The 26,666-nt window shown below is 43.9% G+C and overlaps 1 protein-coding gene and 1 long non-coding RNA gene across 3 annotated transcripts in view; one reads left to right on the top strand and one right to left on the bottom strand.

Annotated features, from left to right (window-relative positions):
* Positions 1–26,666, bottom strand: part of CNTNAP2 (contactin associated protein 2) — a 2,297,635-nt gene that overhangs the window by 35,213 nt on the left and 2,235,756 nt on the right. Inside the window, exon 22 of the mRNA XM_003820514.5 lies at positions 3,986–4,225. Coding sequence (XP_003820562.5) covers positions 3,986–4,225 — 240 coding nt within the window. The remainder of the gene's footprint in view (positions 1–3,985; positions 4,226–26,666) is intronic.
* LOC130541679 (uncharacterized) overlaps positions 1–26,666 on the top strand; it is a 114,525-nt gene that overhangs the window by 45,996 nt on the left and 41,863 nt on the right. The window lies entirely within an intron of this gene.

Here is a 26,666-nt window from a genome sequence, read left to right as displayed (position 1 = left end):
GGTTTTAGTTGGCTTCTTTACTGCAACCAGTTTTCAGTAGGTCTCAGCTTTATTTTACCCAGCCCCTATTCGAGATGGAGTTGCTCTGGTTCAGACACCTCTGACAGAAGTATAGTCTTGACATCAGGGTTTTAAAAAGCTCCCCAGGTAGTTTTAAAGTGCTTCCCAGATTGAGAAGCACTATACAAGATTAGAGCTTTTAAATTGCAGTGGCAAGTCACCTGGGAACCATGCTAAAAAACACGAATGCTGATTTAGTCAGTATGGGGAGGGGCCTGAGATTCTGCATTTCTAAAAAAGCTTCCAGGAGACCCATTGCTGCTTGTTGAGGACTAAACTTCCAAGGCACCAGATGAGATAATCTACTTCCAAATGTCCTCTAGTCAAGCCACGACTCACGAGCTCTCACGTTATTATTTTCTTCCCGTCCTAACCCTACACAGACTCAAGTACCTCACGTTATTTACAGGTAGAAAGGCATTTTTGTGTATATACTGTTTTGTTTTGAAATATCTGATAGCAAGGAATCTTATTCTAGTCAAACATGAAATATTACCAGAAAAGTGCAAAACCGTAAAGTCCAAATTCAGAATGATGACCTTAGGCTCACAAAACCAGAGTGCAATTGCTGATGTGAGGGATGCACTTAGAACCCGAGTTGGTATGGAACTCATTTTAAACTGAAGCCACTGGGGATTCAATAGGTGCAGAAAGAAGCCTTCTTGGTGCTTCCTTTATCTGACAAAAAGCAAAGACTTCTGGAAAAATGAGGCTGCCATACCTCCCTCTTACGGGTGGCTTTTACTCCCAGGAAGAAGATCAAGAAACCTACCGTAAGTCCTCTCTCCAGGGAAGTTTTATGGCCATGAATGAGATACAGAGATCACTCAGGCCTGCATGAACAAGCACTATCACAAACTCTTTATCTCTCATTTGTTCTTCTAGAAATCCATGTGTTCCTCCTATAGAGGCCTTTTCCCCCACTGCCTCTTTTCCCTACTAAGCTGGGCATATAAGTTTCTAGCTTTAACTACTTACTGAGTTTCTTCTTTTTCAAGCTCCTGTATGCATATAAATAAGGTCCCCCTGCCCACCTGTTAATCTGTCTTTTATCAGCTTAATTTGCAGGCCCCCAGGTACTGAACTTAAGAGGATAGAGGAAAAGTTTTTCCTCCCCGACACTGAGCAACCAGAGGCTGCTGTTAAGTAACCTTCCCTCATTTCTACGTCTGTCCTCTGCCCCTTCCAGCCCCTCAACCCACATTGTCTCTCATGTTCCTATTCACCTAAAAGAAAAGAGGAAAATCATATTATTTAAATAAACCTCTGCCTTATAGTTTGTAAACTGTTTTCTGTCGTTTTTTGTTTTGTTTTGAGACAGAGTCTTGCAGTGGCACCATCTCAGCTCAGTGCAACCTCTGCCTCCCAAGTTCAAGCGATTCTCCTGCCTCAGCCTCCTGAGTAGCTGCGATTACCAGTGCCTGCCACCACGCCCAGCTAATTTTTGTATATTTAGTAGAGACAGGCTTTCACCATGTTGGTCAGGCTGGTCTCGAACTCCTGACCTCGTGATCCACCCACCTCAGCCTCCCAAAATGCTGGGATTACAGATGTGAGCCACCGAGCCCGGTCAACTGTTTTCTGTCCTTGTAACTGGTATAATGACAATTGCATTAATACTTCATCTGCTGGACACTGGGTAAGAACTCTCCAAGTGTAAGTGGAAATTTTTCTGCAAATGGATCTCATGTTACATAGCACAGGCCTACCATAATATCAGAATTACAGAATTTGGATTTGAACATCAAATACTAATAGATATGTTCCCTATATACATTTTCATAAATCAATCAAAAGAATCCTGTAATCCTAGCACTTTGGGAGGCCTAGGCGGGTGGATCACCTGAGGTTAGGAGTCCAAGACCAGTCTGGCCAACATGGTGAAATCCTGTCTCTACAAAAATACAAAAATTAAGTGGGCATGATGGCGGGTGCCTGTAATCCCAGCTACTCAGGAGGCTGAGGCAGGAGAATCGCTTAAACGCAGGAGGCAGAGGTTGCAACAATGGTGCCATTGTACTCCAGCATGGGTAACTGAGTGAGACTCTGTCTCCAAAAAAAAAAAAAAAAAAACCTGTCACACACAAAGCATGATTTTTTTAAAGTAAAGGAACAAAAACTCTTTGGTCCCTACAGTCATATCTCACAGATCTTAACAAGTTCCTAATTAAGTAATAATACATAAAACTCATATTGGCCCAAGGTAGGATCTAGATGTTTTAGAAACTAGTCTGTTGGCCCTGACTCAGACCACAGGTGCTCACAGCCTCAGGCAGTGGGTCCCTTTGACAGCGGAAGGACTCCTGCCTTGCAAAGAAAGATCATTCATGGTATTTGTCTACTCGGGCATTTGGAGGAATTTATCTGAGAGATCTCTGTTCCTCTGTGGCCCTGACATGTCTTTTCTCCTCTTGTATTTTCACTCTTACTTTTCTTCTTTCAGCATTAGGAATGCTTTCCTTTGTTCAAGCCAGCCTGCTGTGTAATCTTAACAACATTCATAAAAGGGAATTCTTCATACGTGCCCTTAGCTCACAGCGCCCCGCGTCAAGTTCTAGGAATCCATGTGTGAGGAACAAAGAGGATTGTTTCGTCTGTAAATGGGTTATTCTGACAACAGGGCAATTCTGGCTTCTCTCTAAGCTTCACAAAGCTTTGCAGCACAGCCCTGGCAAGGAATCACGATGACAATAGCTGCACTGAAGCCACACACTCCATGTGCAGGGCCGGAACATGATTAAAGCAATCAAATGCACAAAGTTTAGAGAATGAACTGTTACAAATTACAAGTTTGCAGGGGGAGAGGATTTGGAAGTCTTTACTCAACGTTCAAGCATTATAGCAAATTGTGTCTAATATAATGATATTAGATTATTAATATTATTGTAGCTAAACTTTAACGCTTGTGATAAAACACGTCAGATTTAAACACATCACTTTAAATAGAATTCCATGAGTGAGTTAGGTCTTATCTCCATTTAGGAAATGGGGAAACTGAGGAATGAGGTTATGAAAACTGGCCAAGGTTAATCTGCTGGTGAGAGGCAGTGATGGTGCTGGAATCCAGGCCTCCTAGCTGTTACTTCCTGCCTCTTCTTCTTCCTGTTTTTAGCATCAGCAACATCACATGTTGCCTGGAGACCCATTGAATGTTGGATTTGGAGGTCACTTAGAGGTTACACTCCCCTCCCCTTCTTCACCTTATGGGTGAAAAAGCAGAGGCTTGGCCAGGTCACTTGAGTTGCCCAAGGCCAATTTAGGTGGAGCTAGGAGTACGACCTAAGTCTTCTGAGATACAGCTTAATAGGCTGTCTGCCACCCAGGGTTGTGTGTATACTCTTTTCATCCAATTAATTTTTCAGCCAACAGCTACATCCTTTCATTTGAGCCCTGTGCTTTCAAATTACATGTCTTCCCACTCAAAGAAGTGGTAGTAAATCCACAGAGTTTTGCAAGCTTAAAGGCACCTCTTAAAGATCTGGAAGCCACTAGTATTATTCATATAAATACAGATACAGGAGATGGATCTCTATATTGCTTTAGGTAAATCTCTTCTTAAATTAAAACACAGACTATGTTACAGCAAGTCATTGAGAGTCATAAGAGGCAAAAGTGAGACAGTGAATTGATCAAATCACCCACAGTCATGGCGCAGACATCAGTTTAGGCAAGTCATCATTTAACCTAATTGAAGAGTTAATAGTTCCTACATTCTTTACCTTCAACTTATTTATTTCTGGCCCTGAGTATTTCAGATGTGCTAAGTGCTGCCCTGAGAACTCCGTACTCACAACGTTCCTTTGCCCTTTCTTAATCCTCCAATGACATTACCAGTGAGGTTCTGTTATTAAATCCATTCCATAGTCCCAAGAGACTGAGGTTTAAAGAAATGAAGCAACCTGCCTGAGGTTGCTGAAGACTTTACCTGAATCCAGGTGATCCAGGTGCCAGGGGTCGGTGGCGGACGACATGGGGGAGAGGGTCAGCGGCGATGCCCCGCAGTTGGACTCCACCAGCTCGCCCTGGATGTGGACGTGAGCCGAGGCGTTTGTCTGCCTCAAGGCGGCCTTGAGAGGGGCGATCTGGTTGAACTGGACTCTGGAGAGGCAACCAGTGAATCCTGGGGTGTTGTATTTGTGAATCTCTTGGTCAATTTTCCCTGTTTCTAAAAGAAAAAAAGAAATGAAAATGTTACTTGACTCACCATAGTCCAGCTGTACAACATACCTGTCTTTGAATGCTTGTGTCCAAAGCTTACCTTTAGGTTTCAGTTTAAGATGTTACATTGTTTTGGATGAAATATTAATGAGTCGATAAGATTTAGGGCTGCATACTTGACTTTAAAGGAACCTTGTGTTAACAGAGAATACGGTAGGGTGAAAATAAGACTATATGTGATAAAATACATTTCTCAGTACCTTCTGGCTACTTCAGACGCTGCCGAAACTCACAACAGTGACTTGGTTCTGATTGATTTTTCTCCTTATCTTTTCTGATGCTTCCCTGACCCTCTTAACAAATTGAACAAAGCAGCCCTGCTCTGCCCTCCTGGCAAAATATGGTTCTGTTTTAGATCTCTTACTTATTTTCTTCTTCAGAATTCTTTAAAAAAAAAAAAAAAAAAAAGAACAAGAATTCTAGTAGCCTGTACGTGAACATCTCCTTTCTTCAAAATCCAATCCCCTTGGAATTCTGAGATTTACAGAATCCCCGGCTAGTGTCTGATGGAGGTTTTGGCAGTCAGGAAACTTTCCCAACCCAATCAATCACAAACAACACATGCCTTGGTGAATCTCACCATCTCCCCACTACCTGTAGGCTCAACATCTTCCCAAACTAACTCAGCTCAGAGGTGAGACTGAGTAGAGGCATTTCCAAGGTAACAAGTGCAATGTACCCACACGTTGTTATACCAGTTAAATCAATGGCCCTCTGTTCCAAGTTTTAGAAACTAACAGAAACAAATGTTGAAAGAGTCCTTAAATGCTTAAGAGCCCTTAGCTAGTGGGCCAGGTGGACTGACCTCAGAGCCTTTTAACCACTACTGGGAACTGTGTGAGAAAGATAATTCCAGCGGCAGCACTGCGATTGCTCTGAGCAAGTGCCGCATCAACCCCTCATGTCCCTGCCGACTCCCTGGGCTCACACAAAGATTCTTTTGCCCCAGCGCTGAGGCAGGGTGCTGTGGGGGACATGGATAAAGTGCCTTGTTCTTCTCCAGCATCTCTCTACGCTTGCTTGCCCTTTGCTGAAGCCGTTCTGTTATCTATTGTGAACCAGTGTTAGTTTTGTCTCCTCTTTTAGAGCTGGGTAGAAAACTTGTGACTCCCGCTCCATTTCATAGGGTCCCTGACAGTTTTCGCAACTTTGAGGAGGGCAGGTTTCCCTATGACACCACAGAAAATCAATTGTTTCAAAGCCGTATCTGTCTGCGGGGTCTCAATTTAACATGGAGTCTACACTTCTTAAAGAGCTGTCTTCCCCTTGGTATCTCCTTCTGAGGTGGCCTCCAGGGAGGGAGCCTGGGGCATGGGGTTCCGATGGTGGAGCAGGGAGAGAAACCACGGGTGGCAGCAGAGGCTCCCGGGCCCAGGCCTGTGGGGCTGTGAGCATTGGCAGAAGCGTCCACTCAGCAGCCAGAAGCTGGGGCTGGATGGCAGGAATGAGCCCTGGCAAATGGCCTGCTCTCACTTTTCCATTCTCTTTGGGCCTCTTTCACTCTCTTCTTTAGCTTTCTCCTTTCTGTGCCTTCTCCCTATTGGGGAAAATTCCCAGTGTTTCAACTGTTGTTTCTTTCCTGTAAGGCAGCAGGGTCACAAAAAGGAGGATTCTGATGCCCTGGAGAACAGAATCAGTACTTCCAAAACCGGAGTGTGTTCCACATCTAGTTGATGTGCCTCTTTCCTAGAGACCCTTGGCTGGGACCAATTCCCCTGGGGGGGCCAATGTGCAGTAAGTAGATGCTCTGGAGTTTGCAGGACCTGATGGTTCCAACTCAGGGCCATGTGATAATAATATTGATACAATGGTAGAGAAAGGTGGCAGAGAAAATCTAGGCAGAAAGGGGTGGGTCCCTGTCAAACCCTCACCCTCAAGCCAGAAACTGCAGCCCAAAGTGAGAACTTACATCCCTGTATTCCAGCTCAAATGTTGCCTTTTCCAAAACCACCCATGGCCCTGCCCCCCGACATCCTGTGCCTATAAAAACCCCATACTCAGCTGGCAGAGAGAAGAGAAGCAGCTGGACGTTGGTGACTATGGTTAGATATTGGAGAGAAGCGGCTTCACTTCAGAGGGACAGCTTGACACGTAACATCAGAGAAGAATCTGGCCAGAGATGGCTGGACTTCAGGAGAAGATTACCTTCCCTCTCCATCCCCTTTTCAACTTCCCTTCCTGCTGAGAGCCACTTTCATCGGCAATAAAAATCCCCTACATTTGTCATCCTTCAATTTGTGTGACGTCATTTCTGGATGCGGGACAAGAGCTCGCGTGCTGCTAGTGTGGCACAGTGGGTCCAAGTGAGTGGCGTTTGCTCCTGGCAGTACCTAAGTGGCTGGCTGGTTTCAGCATTCATGCACTCCAGTTCCTGCCTCATTCGTGTGCATGCTTCCTCCCATGAGGAGTTAAAAGCTGTGGGCTGGGTAATTGAGGGCACCCCTGTTGCAAGTCCCACAAAGCGGTCAGGGAAACATCCTGCTTCAATATTAGAGCACAGACCAAGGGCAGTACATGATGGGGGCACTGTGCTTAGTACTTATTATGCAGTATCCCATTAAGTCTCCTGGTAACCCTCTGAGCTAAATAGGATTGCCCCCCAAGTGACAGATGAGGGAAATGAGGCTTAGAGAAGTTAAGGCTTTGCCAATGAATAAACATTTATGTTTCATATTTAAAAAAAAAAGTCAAATATTTTGCATCAGTCTCAATTTCTCTTTGAAAAATAGACTATATTGTTTTATATTCATGTAGACTTTTGATATTTCTAGTCAGGGACCCCATAGAAATGGTAGAGTGAGGTTTTCAGAAAAAATGTAAATGGTTGTTAAAACTGCTTTGAGATTCTGTTTCATTAGAGGCTGAGCCAACAATTTGATTTTCAAAAATGTGGTGAACTGATGTCAAATCTTCATTAGCATCATTTAAAGCACCAGAAAGTTACAGAAATGCCTGTCTGGAATAAGATTCCATATTTCTTAAGAACATCAACAAATGACAGTATAGCTATCACTTTTTTGAATTTATTACAAGTATGTTACTCTATAATTGATTAGACTGGTCTCTACTGAAACCAAATATTAAAATATCATTTACTGTAAGAAACAACGTTCTGCCTGGAGGTGTCTTGGGTAAGGTGTTATTTGTGGGGGAAACTTGCTTTAAAAAATGCAAATTTTAGAAATGCAGTACAATCACTTTAAAATTAGATTCTCAAGTGGCAATCAGTACATAAATGTCTTATATTCATAACGATATGGATTACAGAAAATAGTTCACTTAAAACACTGACACAATTCCGGGTAATACGTTAAAATGAAATGCTCATGACAGTCCTTTTAAGGAAATGCAGCAACTCCATTTGCGATGCATTAGCATGCTTTCCCGCTCCTTGTTCAGTTACTGAATGCCAAGTGAGAGGCGGGAGTGTTGTGAGAAATGAAAGAGAAAAGGGCACCTGAGCAGGAAACACGGGGAGAATAAAGCCGTCTCCACAGAGGACAGAGCTGTGCTTGGGGCCTCGTGTACATGCTCGAGCTCCTTTTCAGTGATTGGATAAGCATTTATTTATTTGGACAGGGATTTATGTATTTATTATTTATGAGACAGGGTCTTACTCTGTCATCCAGGCTGGAGTGCAAGGCACAATCTCAGCTCACTGCAGCCTCAACCTCCCGGGCTCAAGCAATCCTCCCACCTCAGCCTCTTGAGTAGCTGGAACCACACTCGTGTGCTACCATGCCCACTAATTTTTTTTTTAGTATTTTTTTGTAGAGGCGGGGTTTTGTCATGTTACCCAGGTTGGTCCCAAACTCCTAGGCTCAAGCGATCCACTCACCTCGGCCTCCCAGAGTGCTGGGATTACAGGCATGAGCCACTGTGCCCAGCCTGGATAAGCATTTAGATGTGACTTCTCAAAGGAGATTTCTTCTTTTCCTTTGAGATGATTTAAATGCACCTATATCTTCTTCTTGTGTATTCCATGGGATCTATTCACCAGATGATTTTTGTTAGGTTTTATATCTTATAGTTTTCTATCAATATTCCTTTTTGGGGAGGGGGATGTGATATTATGAGGTACAAAGAATCACTGTCAACTTCATTTTCTACTTTTTATGAAACAGGCAGAAGATTTTAGGGGATCAGTGAGACTTAATTTAAGACTTTTGATAAGTATGTACTGTGTGCTCCCCAGTGTGCTAGGGATTGTGGAAGTCACCCTTCATAGAATCTGTGGGGTCAACACAGATGGCCAAACCTGGTTCCAGCCCTGACACAGCATACGGTTGCTCTGCAGAGACTGTAGTACAACTGGCCCCAAAGCACTGCCTACCATTCTGTTCCTTCCCTCTGTTCTGGGGTGAAGCATGTCGCACTGGTGGCACTGGGGGTCTTTAGGTAATTCACAGACTGGGAGCTAAATAACATCCAGTCTTGTTCCTTCCCCGATTCCCTTTCAATTTCTCAGAGTCTCAGGCTGGCTCAGTGTGGGGCTGGACTATCTTTATTATGGTGCCAATACTTGCTATTTTCCCTTTTCAACAAAGAGAGGTCAGACCTCAGACCTGGATGCTTCGGTGGGCAACAGTGCTGAGTTTCATTATATTTTTATATTACGTATTTTTAGCACCACCGTATCGTGACAGCAAGCGGTACTGGCATTTCATTTCATGGTAGTATTGCAAAATTTCTCTTTAACATAAACTTTTTAACATAAATTTATTTAAGTAAAAATAGTCCGTTTAAAGGAAAATGTTAAGTAAACAATAGTAAAGGAGGCCACTAGAAATGGTAAAAATGTCATCAGAAATGGCAATAATCGTGACATTGGTCCTCAAATGACTCTTGTTTGGGTAACATTGTTGTGGAGGAGTTTGATGTCTCTCTAAGTCCCTGGATGTTCTGCCTTAGAGCCTCTGTACTATTCAGGTGTAATCCACCCTCTCCCCTCACACTTAGTACCAGTCACTATCCATCACTTTAGAACACCAGAGACCCCCTCTGAGTGGGGCTTCCTCCTGGATTCTGCTCCCGGCTCTACCTAACTGGACCAGGTGTGTTCCTGCTCTCTTCGGATGGGCCAGAGGCCCGCAACTGTGCCTTTCCTAGAATTAAAGTTTTCTTGACAGCTGGGACTAAATGCCACTTCTCTTTGTGTTCCCCCAAAATAATGCCTTGGACAAAGTAATCACCAGTGACGGTAGGAATGAATATACAGATGCTTTTCAACGTATAATGGGGTTACCTCCCCATACACCCATCGTAAGGTGGGAATATTGTAAATCAAAAATGCATTAAATACACGTAACCTACTGAACATCATAGCACAGCCCAGCCTACCTTAAACATACTCAGAACACTTACATTAGTCTACAGTTCAGTAAAGTCATCTAACACAACACCTATTTTATAATAAAGTGTTGAAAGTGGAAAACAGAATGGTTGTATGGGTATTCAAAGTACGGTTTCTACTGAACGCATATCACTTTTGAACCATGGTAAAGTTGAAAACTTCTAAGTGGAACCATAAGTCAGGGACGGTCTATGACTGAAACCATCTATTCAGCAGTCTGTCATTCATAGTTTGGTGTGTGGGAGGGGACCAAGTACTATGGAACTTAGAACAATCATAGTTAGCTATAGTCAAAGTTTGTTTTTCAGCTTCATAGGGTAAACAGGTGCAGAACATAACCAGGAAAGAGGAGGGGGAGGTCTTCAGCGTATTCAGGAATTCAGCAGTGTATTCAGAACCAGTAGATCATTATATGTTATTTCTAGCAGTACTATTACCTGAAAATCTGTCCGTCTCATTAAAAATGGATTTGTCTTTCAAAACGTTGTATTGCTCTAAAACTGACACCCAGAGGAACTGATAAATTTCTCTTCTACGAAGGAAGGCAGGACTTAACACTGAACACTCATTGCTGTATAAACCCTCCACAGGCCTCACACATAGAACAGTGGTTCGACGGTACCTTGTGGAATAAGTAGAAAGTCGGTTTGAAATCACTGCCTGGGTGGTTTTAAATACTCCTTGGAAAATCAGACTGAAGTACAACAGGTGAGTGGTCACCTGACGTACACTTGAAAACATGGCCAGGCGCTGCCGGGCCAGCACCTGAAGCTCCCAGTGGCTCCCAGTGTCAGGGCTGGGCATCTGGGCCTCTTGGAGAGAGAGAAATAGAATTTGCATTGATCGGGTAGGATTTCATTTTTCCATTCTAGTCCCATTTGGCCGTAGGTGAATGAATGGGAGTCTAAATGGTTAGTGGAATAAATCAATGGGAAGTAACCATAACAACAACAAAAAGCCAAGAGCATTCATCTAAAAAAAGCAACATAAAATCCGATAAGCCTCATTCCTCAGTTCGAACGTGATCAAATGGTAAACATCAGGCAGGGCATGGAAATGTTGGCATCTAGGTTCCCTGTCAGCTCCTGCTCTAACAGACTGCAGTTTTTGATCAGCGATGTCTTGCTCATCAGCTGCCTTTCCAAAGAGGCACAGCCAGAATTAAATCTGTATCCATAACTGATATATACGATTATGTACTATGACATTTTATTCATCCCTTAAATAAAGACATGAATGAAATTTCATTGTATTTATTAGATGCTTTTCTCTCTTATGAAGAAATATGCAGGACTAAAATATGCAGGTGTAATTTAAATAGTTCTTGACCTATGAAATGCACTAACTTAATTATGCAGAGGCAGAATGCTGGGAGAAGCAGAATCATTTTTCCTTCTACTGTCTCTACCACATTTTGAATTTTAATTATTTTTAGAGACAGGGTCTCACTGTCAGCCAGGCAGGAATGCAGCGGTGTGATCATAGGCCTCACTGCATTCTTGAACCCCTGGGCTCAAGTGATCCTTTCACCTTAGCCTCCTAAGTACCTGGGACTACAGGCGCACACCACCATGACTGGCTTGTTTTTGAAAATTTTCTGTAGATACAGGGTCTCATTATGTTGCCCAGGCTGGTCTCGAACTCCTGGCTTCAAGCAATCCTATCCCCCTCAGCCTCCCAAAGTGCTGGGGTTACAGATGGGAGCCACTGCACCTGGCCTCTGCTGCATTTTAACTCATAAATCTTTTTCTAAGGACTGATAACACAAAACTGGATTTTTTCTTTCCAGAGTCAACAATAAAAAGAAATGTCTTCATAGAGCCCACTACACTATTTTGCAAAAAGATGAAGTATTACATTTTTATTTGTATCAATTTATCACAGCTCCTGAGCTTTTGGGGATACTAAATAGGTTGAAATTGTCACTCACATTTCTTTTTTTCGAGACGGAGTCTTGCTCTGTTACCCAGGCTGGAGTGCAGTGGCGCAATCTCGGCTCACTGCAACCTCCACCTCCCAGGTTCAAGCAATTCTCTGCATCAGCCTCCCGAATAGCTGAGATTACAGGCGCCCGCCACCATGTCTGGCTATTTTTTTTTTTTTTTGTATTTTTAGTAGAGAGGGGGTTTCACCATCTTGGCCAGGTTGGTCTTGAACTCCTGACCTCGTGATCCACCTGCCTCGGCCTCCCAAAGTGTTGGGCCTGGTGTCATTCGCATTTCTAAAATCTAGACTGAAAACAAAAAACTTCTTATGATTGCTAGTTAATCTTAGAATATAGTAATGGCCGGGCATGGTGGCTCACGCCTGTAATCCCAGCACTTTGGGAGGCCGAGGCAGGTGGATCACGAGGTCAGGAGTTTGAGACCAGCCTGGCCAACATGGTGAAACCCCATCTCTACTAAAGATACAAAAAATTAGCTGGGCGTGGTGGTGGACGCCTGTAATCCCAGCTACTCGGGAGGCTGAGGCAAGAGAATCACTTGAACCTGGGAGGCAGAGGTTGCAGTGAGCCGAGATCACGGCATTGCGCTCAAGCCTGGGAAACAGGGCAAGACTCTGTCTCAAAAAAAATTGTATATATATAATATACTATATATATATAAAAATATATATATTTATATTTTATATTTATAGTTTATATATTTATATAGTTGTATATATACATATATGTAACTATATATAGTTGTGTATATATATTTATATATAGTATATATATTTAGTATATAAATATATAGTATATATATTTATATAGTTGTATATATACATATATGTAACTATATATAGTTTTATATATAGTATAACATACATATATACATAACTATACATATATAGTTGTAATTACACAGTACCAAAAACATTGACACAAAAGAGAATTTATGATCCCTTAAATGTTTCCCAAACACCAGACATTTGGAATGGGTAGGAGCACACATCTGATATGTGGATTTTCCACTTCTTTCCTGGATGTTTCAAGTTGTCAGATGTAAGATAGAAAGCCTGGAAGGTGCTGGTGCCCCATTCCTCAGGCTTAGGTGCCCTGTCACATGGCATGATTTTTTAGGGCTAAGAATAACAAGCTCTGCTGAAAGTAACAAGACCTTTCGGAATAATGGATGTACCTGTCACTCAAACCACAGAGCTGGGTGCTATGATTTACTTCATGGGAAATCAGGTCTGATTTGACTTCTTCGAATCCCAGTAAATTGAAGCTATATGTCCTGGCTATTTGCTGCTGGGAAACAGAACACTAATGTGCATCCTGAGTTTCTCATGAGCTGGGAATGAACAGACCTGCTTCTTACTCATTGGAATGTTTCCACTTTTGCATTTTAACTTGATAGCAGCAGAAATAGAATCCTGTGTACGAAATTACCAACTGAAATGTAGTACAGAAAAATAATTTATCTCTGTGTGTGCTCCGCTTCTGCTAAAATGTTTTTTTTTGGCTTTGGAGAACCACGTTAAACTCTAGCCAACACCATAAAAAAAATGAGCTTCAGTTTTCAAGCTTTTCCTTAATTCCCCTCCAAGCCACTGGTAGGTATGCCGGCCAAGACTAGCAGAGGGTCATTTGAAACTAACTCTGGACAGCAGGAGAATTTGGGACAATGGGGAAAAAAGGGTAGAAAGGTATTGACCTCATACATTTCACCAGCAGCATAAAAAGTGTAGGCTAGGAAAAGTGTGTTAGCAAATTTTTGTATTTCCAGATAATGTCAAGTTGAATGATTCAGTAAAACAGAAAGTAGTTCACTTTTTATTTTTCTTCCTTTGTTCTCAGTTGTATTATAATTCCTATCCCAGAAGGCCTCTAAAGCTATCTTACCCAAGAGAAAAAAAAAAAAATCCTTTGAGGACTAAGATCACATGAAAGCATAAACATCACGAAATGGACCTGAGGTAGGGATTGAAAGCGATGGTTTCCCCAGGGCCATGAGCCAGTCAAGCACATGAAGAAACTGAGGGGGAGAACTGTTTCTGGAAAGTGTATTGGATGGTTCCCTTAACTGACGCTCCATGTCACATAATTAACACAAGAAAAAATTAGAATCTCTGGACCTTGCCATATAAAATGATGTTCAGAAAACAGAGCCTAATGCTTTGAGGCTGAACTTGAAGCTCCAGTGGATCATCACAAAATTTAAACCATACGATCGCAACCACCCTGGATGCCACCAAGGGACACAGTCCGGAGACCCACTGGGAGGCCTTTGGATACTTCTTCCTGTCAACACCTATTTTCACTGCTGAACCCCTAAAGCCAGTTCCTTTATTTTCAGATTGGGGTAATAGCCTCCTAGGTGGGAGAGCACTGAGAGAGGCCATCTAAATTTCAGCAAAGCATTTTAGTAAGTTTCTCATGACATTTTTGTGGTCAAGACAAATAGATATGGTCTCATTGTAATATGTTTGAGTAGTACAGTCAGGTACCACATAATGATGCTTTGGTCAAGGACGAACCACATGTAGGAGGGTGGTCCCAGGAGATTATAATGGAGCTGAAATTTTTCTATTGCCTGGCATTTATCATAATGTGCTTTTTATCATTATTTTAGAGTATACTTCTTTTTTGTTGTTGTTGTTTTTTGAGATTGAGTCTCGCTCTGTCGTCCAGGCTGGAGTGCAGTGGCACGATCTGAGCTACCACAACTTCCACCTACTGGGTTCAAGCGATTCTTGTGCCTCAGCCTCCCAAGTAGTTGGGATTACAGAGGACCACCACCACACCTGGCTAATTTTTGTATTTTTAGTAGAGACGGGGTTTCACCATGTTGGCCAGGGTGGTCTCGAACTCCTGACCTCGTGATCTGCTTGCCTCAGCCTCCCAAAGTGCTGGGATTACAGGTGTGAGCCACTGCACACGGCCTACTTTATTTTTTTATTTTTTATTTTTAAAAAGCGTAACTGTACAACAGCCTCAGGCAGGTCCTTCAGGAGCTATTCCAGAAGAAGGCATTGTTATCATAGGAGATGACAGCTCCATGTGTGTCACTGCCCCTGAAGACCTCCCAGTGTGACAAGTGTTCAGGTGGAAGACAGTGGTATTGACGATCCTCACCCTGTGGAGGCCAAAGCAAATGTGTGTATTTGTGTCTTACTTTTCAATAAAAAAGTCTTAAAAGTTAAAAATGAATTTTTAAATAGCAAAATCTTATAGAATACGGATATAAAAAGAAATATTTTTTACAGCTGTATAATGTGTTTGTGTTTTAATCTAAGTGTTAGACAAAAATACGAAAAAGTAAAAAAGTTTGAAAACATTAAGAAGTCTATAAAGTTAGAAAAGGTACAGTATGCTAAGGTTAATTTATTTTATTTATTTATTTATTTTGAGACGGAGTCTTCCTCTGCTGACCAGGATGGAGTGCAGTGGCACAATCTCGGCTCACGGTAACCTCTGCCTCCTGGGTTCAAGCAATTCTCCCGCCTCAGCCTCCCGAGTAGCTGGGATTACAGGCCTACGCCACCACACCAGGCTAATTTTTGTATTTTTAGTAGAGACGGGGTTTCACCATGTTGATCAGGCTGGTTTTTAACTCCTGACCTCAAGTGGTCCACCCTCCTCTGCCTCCCAAAGTGCTGGGATTACAGACATGAACCACTGCACCCAGCTGGTTAATTTATTATTAAAGAAAGAAAATTGTAAAAAGTAAATTTAATGTGGCCAAAGTGTCCAGTGCTTATAAAATCTACAGTAGTATAATGTCCTAGGCCTTCATATTCACTTACCACCCACTCACTCATCCAGAGCAACTTCCAGTCCTGCCAAGCTTCATTCCTGTTAGGTGTCCTATATAGGGGTACCAATTTTTATTTTTATTTTTTATTTATTTATTTTTGAGACGGAGTCTTGTTCTGTCCCCAGGCTGGAGGGCAGTGGTGTGATATTGACTCACTGCAACCTCCACATCCCAGGTTCACGTGATGCTCCTGCCTCAGCCTCCCGAGTAGCTGGGACTACAGGCACACACCACCACACCCAGCTAATTTTTTTTGTATTTTTACTAGAGATGGGGTTTCACCATGCTGGCCAGGCTGGTCTCGATCTCCTGACCTTGTGATCCGCCTGCCTCGGCCTCCCAAAGTGCCGGGATTACAGGCATGAGCCACCGCGCCCGGCCAATTTTTATCTTTTATATCATATTTTTACCATACTTTGTCTATGTTTAGTGAACAAATACCGTTGTGTTACCGTTGCCTACAGTATTGAGTGCAGTGGCGTGCTGCACAGGTCTGCAGCCTGGGAGCAGTGGGCTGTAGCATAGAGCCTGGGTGTGTAGAAGGCTGCACCTTCTGGGTTTGTGTAAGTGCACTCTGTGGTATTCGCATACTGATGAAATTGCTTAATGACACTCTCCTCAGAACGTATCCCTGTCGTTCAGTGATGCATGAGAGTATTTTAAAGGTAGATTAATCACGAGATGAACAGTGGTGGAATTTGATAAATAGGTAGAAATTGGCTTCAAGGAGAATTTTAGTGGTGATTCCAAGCCTACATTTAATCATTTTATTAACTTGGATAAAGACATCAATGGCACATTGATGAATGTGCCATATGGCATTTAGTAAAAAGGGATGGCTCCACTCAAGAGGACATTATCATGAGCCAAAGGGACTCCGAGAGGCTGAAATGATTTCCCTAGATATAACTAAATACAGTTTAGCAGAAACGAATGACCAATTTATATATTTGGAAATGCCATCGTGCCTTCCCCCACCCCAATCACCTTCGATACCAAATTGTATAGGACACACCTGGTAACTGCACGTAGCCTCCTCTCCCCCTCCTTTGTTGGGACAGTGGGGCTGATAGAAGAAAACTGGATTTTTTTTTCCAGTTTTGTTTTCCAGCAACCCCTCAGGACTCTGGTATTTTTGTTAATTATTTGGGATTTAGGAATTAAGAGTGAGACCTGACTGAGTCATGAAAAGGATGGAGTCTATATTCCAATTGAGAAAGCGGTTTCTGAGACCATCCCCTGGGGTGGTCAGCATACCCCAGAGAGGTGATCAGTTCTGGACAGAGCATCTTGAGCAGGAAAGCAATAATAAACCGGGGTGTGTTTTGAGGATGGCACCATGCTTGAGACGGTGTCATGTGAAGCAGACTGGAAGGAACTGTGGATGCTGAATGTGGGGAAGAGAAGACTCCAGAAGCACACCGTCACTGCCTTCAGTTGTTGGAAAGGCCGGCACCAGGGAGAAGGCTGAGACTTGTTCTGTGGGGCATTAATGGAAGGATGCTCAACTGGATCTTATACTGAAAGCAAATATGAGATCAAGTCTGCCAGGGTAGGTGTGGAGAAAGTGGCCCTGTAAGCCAAGGGGCTATTGAGTTCAATCCTGGATGTCATTCCAGCTGGTGGGGTGCGGTGGAAACACCAGGGAAGGGCAGGGGTAGGGGGGGACCAGCCATGCAGGGGAGAAGGCAAGTCCTCAGACCCCTGTTCTGTGTGGCACTCTGCGCAAGAGGGGAAGGCTGCCTCACTTCACCCTGTGTGCCAGTCCTTTATCTAACTAAATCTCCACAGAAAATCCACAAGATGGGGTTGAATGACCTTTTGTTATCCAGAAAAGAAACAGCCTGAGGAGTAAAGTCACCCGACTGAGGTCACTCTGCTAGAAGGTGGGGCAGGGATTCAGCCCCGGGTGCTGTCCCTGACTCTCTTTCTGCGTGGAGTGATTCAGGCTCAGCCTCCAGGAACCAGAGACCAGAGCTCCCTATCTGGGACCCAGCCACTGAGACGTCAGGTCACAAAGATGGATAGAACCAGAGGCACTGGGGAGCCGGAGAGCTTTGGAAATGGGTGTCTTTATGTCCTTCTGCCTCAGTCTAGAGCTGAGATTTGTGAGAGGGCCAAATCAGGGTTAGGAAGAGGGTGCAGTGTATCCTCCGAGGTGGGAGGAGGCCAGGCCATTTGACCATATCTTTCTCTTCAGAGTTCACTGTTCCCACAGACACATTATATGTCATCCATTTTTATATAAATGGTGAGTTGCCAAATGGGATTTAAAGACAGCCTAGCAAATCTTTACATCCCTTGGAAATTAAAACAAAGCTTTTCCTTCACAGAATTCTAATCTCTCTTGAATAAGAGGCTATGAAACGGAGGGACATTATAATAACCTTCATTTAAAATTAGATTCTGGATGTTCTGGTGACTTAGCTGAAAACAGCTCAAATCAGCGAAAACCTTTACAAAGACTTTTCAAAAGTTGGAAGACATATCTGTACACACAGGGCGTAGAGCCGGACTTGGCCAGTATGTGCCTTCTGCCTCCTCCTGGCAATGCTTACCCCTTATTACTGTTATTTCTGAGACGTGAATGTTTTCTCATAGTGAATGTAGCAGTAATAGTAATAATAATGATGATAAAGAACAGCAACATTTCTCACAAACCCATTTCCTGAGTATTAGCAGATTTGCTACTGGGCCTTGGTTCCCCTTAGATCTTGGCTTAAATGAATGCTTAATAATGATAACAGAGGCTGGGTGCCATGTCTTACGTTGGTAATCCCAGCACTTTGGATCACTTGAGGCCAGGAGTTCGAGACCATCCTGGCCAACATGGCGAAACCCTGTCTCTACTAAAAATGCAAAAATTAGCCGGGTGTAGTGGCACAAATTAGCCGGGTGTAGTGGCACAAATTAGCCGGGTGTAGTGGCACACCCCTGTAATTCCAGCTACTTGGGAGGTTGGGGCATGAGAATGGCTTGAACCTGGGAGGCGGAGGTTGCAGTGAGCCAAGATCACAGCACTGCGTTCCAGCCTGGGCAATAGAGGCACTCTGTCACAAAAGACAAAAAAAAAAAAAAAAAAAAAAGGGATTCAATTTTAATTAAAAAAATATATAAAAATATAATGGTAACAGCTAAAGATTCTTGGGGTTATTACCATGTATTAGATGTATGCTTAGCATTTGAAACACAATGTCTTATTAATGTTTGTGAGAGAAGAGAGACAGACCCTCTCATATTGTTTTATATTGTTCTATAATCAGAAAAGGAAAGAGAAGCAAAACTAAAGGCAGGTAGCCCGGTGCCTAGGAACCAGACCCGAAACCAGGCCTGGGCCCGCCTGACCTAAGCCTGGTAGTTAAAATTCGACCCCTGACCTAGCAACTGATGTTATCTATAGACTCCAGACATTGTATAGAAAGACAGTGTGAAACTTCCTGGTCTGTTCTGTCTCAGTCTGACCACCAGTGCATGCAGCCCCTGTCACGTACCCCCTGCTTGCTCAATAGATCACGACCCTCTCACACGGAACCCCCTTAGAGTTGTAAGCCCTTAAAAGGGACAGGAATTGCTCACTCAGGGAGCTTGGCTCTTGAGACAGGAGTCTTGCCGACGCTCCCGGCTGAATAAACCTCTTCCTTCTTTAACTTGGTGTCTGAGTTTTGTCTGCAATTCGTCCTGCTACATCTGCAGCACCTTGCTATGGCTGGTACAGTTTTGGACCCATTCTGATTGTCGCTCACTGTAGTGAAGTAACTTGCCCAGAATCACATGAGCTAGGAAGTGCCAGTGCATAAAACCAGGAAATTTGCCTCCAAAACTCATGCTCTTAACCATCACTCTACCAGTTAAGACATTATCCAGATGCCTGGAGACCAGGGGAGGCCTCAGCTGGGAGCTACTTCTAGAAAGTTAAGAACTGCCTGGGGCTCTGCAGAACCCTCCCTGCATTTGCAGATTATACTTAATACCTAACTCAGTTATAGCCGCCAGCAACCCCCACCCCTCAACTTGCAGATAATCCACTTTAACTGAAGATGTGTCCCCCTGCGAATTGGTAATTACTCCCTGTGGCACTGTCAGAGCTATTCAAAGGATAAGAGACAAGGAAGAACAAAGCTAATCTGAGCCAGGCACTGAAGCTGCAGTCGTCTCTTAGACACCTAAATGGAGTGACTTCCATGGCTCAGATGGGGTGTAGAGGGCTGTTGATTTTCATTTTACTTTTAACAAAAGATGAGGGGCTGTATCTGAAATGTTTGCTTGGGGGATCTTCATTTTCAGCTCTGACGATGCTCGCTGTGTGCTTATTTTCTCAGCTGGGCACATTCTCTAGTCCTGTCATTACCGTGACTCTTTTAACTGTCTGTACATGTTGAGGGGACTTCCATCTACACTTCAGGAGGTGCAAATTACAGTGGCTGTGGCACTTCGAAGAAAATACATTTTCTCGGTATGAGCAGTCATTTTCTCTTGGTGACGTTGCGTACTTTGTTTCAGAACAGATGAGAGCTTAAAATATTTTATGGGGCGATCGCATTAATCTCACCTCTAAAATATGTTATCGTGACTCTTAGGCATCTTGGGGGAAATGAATCTGCCTAGAAAATATGGTTTTCTGGATAACAAGAGATCTAATTCTTTTGGCATGAGCCCATTTCAGTATTTCCAGCTGAATATCTGTCTAGAATGCTTTTTTAAGGCAAAGCAGGCCCCAAATCAGGGTCATGTGATGACTTTCACAGGCCCTAGGCACTTTTGCTTTCAAGGTTTTCTTCCTCCATTAAAAAAAAAATCAAAAGTAATATTTTAGGACTGTGTTGGTATAAAGATGAATATAATGATATTATGTATTAACATATTATATATTAGAACATTTTTTCTTTGACTTAACAGTTCATTTTTTTCTTCTGATTTTAAATATTATTAGAACACTTTTGTGGGTCTCTGGAAGTACTGTGGGCCTACTGAACCCCATGGATATGCTGGCCCCTGCCAAACATATGTGATGGTTTTTCTTTTCTTTTCTTTCTTTTTTTTTTTTGAGACAGAGTCTTGTTCTGTCACCAGGCTGGAGTGTAGTGGCTTCATCTTGGCTCACTGCAATCTCTGCTTCCCAGGTTCAATCGATTCTCCTGCCTCAGCCTCCTGAGTAGCTGTGACTACAGGCATGCACCACCGCGCCCAGCTAATTTTTGTATTTTTAGTAGAGACAGGGCTTCACCATGTTGGCCAGAGTGGTCTCAATCTCTTCACCTCGTGATCCGCCTTCCTGGGCCTCCCAAAGTGTTGGGACTACAGGCGTGAGCCACCGCGCACAGCTGTGATGGTTTTTCTTAATGGCTTGAAGCTTGGCTGGGAATATTGTTTTGCCATGCTATGGAGACAGCTGGAAGTAGCCCTGGATTTGCATTTTTGAAGAAGGGCCTGAAGTTGCCTTTTTTTTTTGGGTCATTTTCCTCTGTCTTAGACAGGTGGTGAAAACTCTGCTACTGACTCTACAGCATGGTTGCCTTTCTGCAAAAGTATCTGGAAATCACAAACTGCATGATGGCCTCTTACTCCTGGGAATCATCTTTGTTATCTCTACCAGCATTCTTTAATTTGTGAGCAATTTTAAAAGTAAAATAGTTATTGTCTTCAAAAGATTCTATTTCTTTAGCCGTGATGCTATCTGCCATTCGTATAAGTTCTTTTCAACATGTGGCCTTGGGCAAGGATCCATGGAAAAATTGTGGACTTAATTTTATAGAAAGAGTGAAATAAAAGTCTTACACAGATCAACTTTGTTATGGAATCCCATTCATTTATCACCCACACAAGGAATTATTGAGTATCTATTGTATGCCAGGTGGTGAGGATTCAGTAGTGAAAAAGTTTCTACCTTCAAGGACTACATAATTTAATCAATATTGCTAATTCTGACATTATGCTCGACAGATATGTGTATATATACACGTGTATATATATGTGTATATATACACATGTACACATACACACGTATATATACATGTACACATACACACATATATACATGTACACATACACACATATACATGTATACACATACACATATACACATGCATACACATACATATATACATGCATACACATATAAACCTATATACACGTATATATACACACATACATGTATACATATATACACATGCATGTATACATGTATGCATGTATGCATGTATGCATATATACATGCATGCATGTATGCATATATACATGCATGCATGTATGCATATATACATGCATGCATGTATGCATATATACATGCATGCATGTATGCATATATACATGCATGCATGTATGCATATATACATGCATGCATGTATGCATATATACATGTATGCATATATACATGTATGCATATATACATGTATGCATATATACATGTATGCATATATACATGTATGCATATATACATGTATGCATATATACATGTATGCATATATACATGTATGCATATATACATGTATGCATATATACATGTATGCATATATACATGTATGCATATATACATGTATGCATATATACATGTATGCATATATACATGTATATACATCTCAAATATATATGAGATGGAGTCTCACTCTTTTGCCCAGGCTGGTGTACAATGGTGCGATCTTGGTTCACTGCAACCTCCGCCTCCCAGGTTCAAGTGATTCTCCTGTTGCAGCCTCCTAAGTAGCTGGGATTACAGGCGCATTCTATGATGCCTGGCTAATTTTTGTATTTTTAGTAGAGATGGGGTTTCATCATGTTGGCCAAGCTGGTCTCGAACTCCTGACCTCAGGGAGTCTGCCCGCCTTGGCCTCCCAAAGTGCTGGGATTACAGGCATGAGCCACCACGCCCAGCCTGCTAGACAGTAATATTATTTTTTGACTGAATTAATAAGTGAAAGACAAAAAAGCTACTTTTTCCAGGATGAGCTCAGAAACTAGTTGAGCAATAAGCAAAATGTCTGTCCTTTGCTTAAAGAAAGCCTCGTGCTCTGAAATTATATTTTACCAAGAAAATAAAGCAGCAGAAGGGAGAGAGTGAGACGGGGAGATGCTACTCTAGGTAGCAGGAGCAGGGAAGGCCACTCTGAGGAGATTACATTTGAGCTCTGAGCCAGGTGAAAGTGTGTCCGGAACTGGTGGGTTCTTGGTCTCACTGACTGCAAGAATGAAGCCGCGGACCCTCACGGTGACTGTTACAGCTCTTAAGGCAGCGCGTCTGGAGTTGTTCATTCTTCCCGGTTGGCTTGTGGTCTCGCTGGGCTCAGGAGTGAAGCTGCAGACCTTCGCGGTGACTGTTACAGCTCATAAAAGCAGCGTGAACCCAAAAAGTGAGCAGTAGCAAGATTTATTGCAAAGAGCGAAAGAACAAAGCTTCCAAAATGTGGAAGAGGACCCGAGCGGGTTGCCAATGCTGGCTCGGGCAGCCTGCTTTTATTCTCTTATCTGGCCCCACCCACATCCTGCTGATTGGTAGAGCCCTGTGGCCTGTTTTGTCAGGGCACTGATTGGTGCGTTTACAATCCCTGAGCTAGATACAAAGGTTCTCCACATCCCCATCAGATTAGTTAGATACAGAGTTTCCACACACAGGTTCTCCAAGGCCCCACTAGAGCAGCTAGATACAGAGTGTTGATTGGTGCACTCACAAAGCCTGAGCTAAACACAGGGGGCTGATTGGTGTATCTACAATCCCTGAGCTAGACATAAAGACTCTCCACGTCCCCACCAGAGCAGCTAGATACAGAGTGTCGATTGGTGCATTCACAAACCTTGAGCTAAACACAGGGTGCTGATTGGTGTATTTACAAACCTTGAGCTAGATACAGAGTGCCGATTGGTGTATTTACAATTCTTGAGCTATACATAAAAGTTCTCCACGTCCTCACCAGAGCAGCTAGATACAGAGTGTCGATTGGTGCACTCACAAACCTTGAGCTAAACACAGGGTGCTGATTGGTGTATTTACAAACCTTGAGCTAGATATAGAGTGCCGATTGGTGTATTTACAATCCCTGAGCTAGATATAAAGACTCTCCACGTCCCCACCAGACTCAGGAGCCCAGCTGGCTTCACCTAGTGGATCCCGCACTGGGGCTGCATGTGGACCTGCCTGCCAGTCCTGCGCCGTGTGCTCGCATTCCTCAGCCCTTGGGTGGTCGATGGGACTGGGCGCCGTGGAGCAGGGGGTGGCGCTCGTCGGGGAGGCTCGGGCCGCACAGGAGCCCATGGAGTGGGTGGGAGGCTCAGGCATGGCGGGCTGCAGGTCCCGAGCCCTGCCCCGTGGGAAGGCAGCCAAGGCCCGGCGAGAAATCGAGCGCAGCGCCGGTGGGCCGGCACTGCTGGGGGACCCAGTACACCCTCCGCAGCCACTGGCCCAGGTGCGAAGTCCCCCATTGCCCGGGGCCAGCAGGGCTGGCTGGCTGCTCAGAGTGCGGGGCCACCAAGCCCACGCCCACCCAGAACTCCAGCTGGCCCGCAAGTGCCGCACACAGCCCCGGTTCCCGCTCGTGCCTCTCCCTCCACACCTCCCTGCAAGCTGAGGGAGTGGGCTCCGACCTTGGCCAGTCCAGAAAGGGGCTCCCACAGTGCAGTCGGGGACTGAAGGGATCCTCAAATGCCACCAAAGTGGGAGCCCAGGCAGGGGAGGTGCCGAGAGCAAGCGAGGGCTCTGAGGACTGCCAGCACGCTGTCACCTCTCAAAAGGAACCCAAGGAAAAAAGCATTCCAGATAGAAGGAACAGTGATTGCAAAGCCCTAAGGAAACACACGTACAGAGGTTCCTCCAGCATGAAGGGGCTACATCCCAGTAAACCCATCGTACGTTTTTGAGCTCACCCTGCAAAAGCAGTCCTTTTGTCTTTCACTTATTAATTCAGCCACTAATTCAGTCAAAAAATAATATTACTGTCTTGTATATTGTCAGAATAAAAGCGCATTTAATCCACTCAACTTACCAAACACACCCTACCTTAAATGTGCTCAGAACACTTACATTAGTCTACAATTGGGCAAAATTATCTAATGCAAAACCTATTTTATAATAGAATGTTGAGGCCGTGCGTGGTGGCTCACGCCTGTAATCCCAGCACTTAGGCAGGCCGAGGCGGGCAGATCACATGAGGTTGGGAGTTTGAGACCAGCCAGGCCAACATGGAGAAACCCCATCTCTACTAAAAAAATACAAAATTAGCCAGGTGTGGTGGCACATGCCTGTAATCCCAGCTACTCGGGAGGCTGAGGCAGGAGAATCGCTTGAACCCAGGAGGTGGAGATTGCAGTGAGCTGAGATCACACCACTGCACTCCAGCCTGGGCAACAAAAAGCGAAACTCTGTTTAAAAAAAAAAAATAGCATGTTGAATATCTGATGCAATTTATTGAATACTGTAGGGAAAATGCAAAGAATGGTTGTATGGGTACTCAAAGGACGGTTTCTACTGAATGGGTACTGCTTTTGCACCATGGTAAAGTAAAAATGTTGTAAGTTGCACCATCATAAGTTGGAGACCATCTGTGTATGTATTCTGGCTTCCCTTTAAACGTTGAAACATGGGGCTGGAGTGAGAGTGGATCCTCCTTGCCAAAGCGTAGACTGTTTGCTTTCAAGCTTCCTATTAGCAGCATTGAATTTGGCACATGAGTAGTAAGTCCCCCTGCTAAGAGAGCCACACTTGTCTGTTGGCTGGGGCTTAGGTAGTGCTGTGGTCCCCTGCAGCCTGCACGCAGTACAGATGCAGGAAGAATGGGAGATGGCTAGCACCATGCCCTTTAATAAGCCACGGCAGAACATCCCCCAACCTCAGCACATCAGCGCTACAAGGGTGGCCACCAGACCAGCATAGCCACCACAGCAAAGACCTGTAAGGATCCTATTACAGGTTGAGTTGTGTGCCCCAAAAAGGTATGTCAAATTACCTGTGAGTGTGACCTTTTTACGGAAAGACAGTTTTTGCAGATGTGGTTGATACTGTTTGGCTCTGTGTCCCCACCCAAATCTCACTTCGAACTGTAATCCCCACATGTCAAGGGAGGGACCTGGGGGGACGTAATTGAATCATGGGGGTGGTTTCCCCCATGCTGTTCTTGTGATAGTGAGTTCTCATGAGATCTGATGGGTTTTGTTTGTTTTTTGTTTTTTTTTTAGACGGAGTCTCCCTCTATTGCCCAGGCTAGAGTTAATCTTGGCTCACTGCAACCTCTGCCTCCTGGGTTCAAGTGATTCTCCTACCTCAGCCTCCCAAGTAGCTGAGACTACAGGCATGCACCACCATGCCCAGCTAGTTTTTTTGTATTTTTAGTAGAGACGGGTTTCACTATATTGGCTAGGCTGGTCTCGAACCCCTAACTTCATGATCTGCTCGCCTTGGCCTCCCAAAGTGCTAGGATTACAGGTGTGCTGGGATTACAGGCATGAGCCACCGCGCCCAGCCGATCTGATGGTTTTATAAGCGTCTGGCATTTTCCCTGCTGGCACTCATTCTGTCTCTCCTGCCGCCCTGTGAAGAGTTGCCTTCTGCCATGATTGTACGTTTCCTGAGGACTCCCCAGCCATGCAGAACTGTGAGTCAATTAAACCTCTTTTCTTTACAAATTACCCAGTCTTGGGCACTTCTTCATAGCAGTGTGAGAACGAACTAATACAATGGTCAAGATGAGGTCATCTTTAGTTAAGGTGAGCCCTAATCCAGTGACTGTTGTCCTTATAAAAAGAGAAGACGCAGACACACACACAGGGAGAAAGGCAGGTGGAGACACAGGCAGAGAGTAAAATTATGCTTCTACAAGCCCAGAAAAACTAAGGTCTGCCAGTAACGATCAGAAGCTGGAAGAGAAGAACAATTCCCCCTCTGCGTCCCCAAGAGGACCCACCCCTGCTGACGCCCTGATTTCAGAGCTCTGGGCTCCAGAACTGTGAGAGGATAAATCTGTATTGCTGTAAGCCACCCAGTTTGTGGTACTTTGTTATGACAGCCCAGGAGATGAAGACAGACCCTGAAGACTGCGTGTAATCCCGGGCCCCTTGACACTCTGGAAAGGAGATATGAAGGCAGAGAGATTGAGTATTTGCCTCAAAGAGACTGAATTCACCTAAAAGAAACACTTTTTAAATGAGAGACTTAGTTGACTTTAAGTGCAAGCTTCAATGTCCCCTCAACCCAAACCAAGAACATAGAAATGGATGCCTCAGAACAAGATGAGACCTGATATAGAAAATTAAAACAACTCTAGGCTGGGCATGGTGGCTCATGCCTGTAATCCCAGCATTTTGAGAGGCCG

The sequence above is a fragment of the Pan paniscus genome, chromosome 6 (assembly GCF_029289425.2).
Source record: "Pan paniscus chromosome 6, NHGRI_mPanPan1-v2.0_pri, whole genome shotgun sequence".
Taxonomy (NCBI): Eukaryota; Metazoa; Chordata; class Mammalia; order Primates; family Hominidae; genus Pan; species Pan paniscus.
Note: the sequence above shows the minus strand (reverse complement) of the source record. Positions and strands in the feature narration are given on the sequence as shown.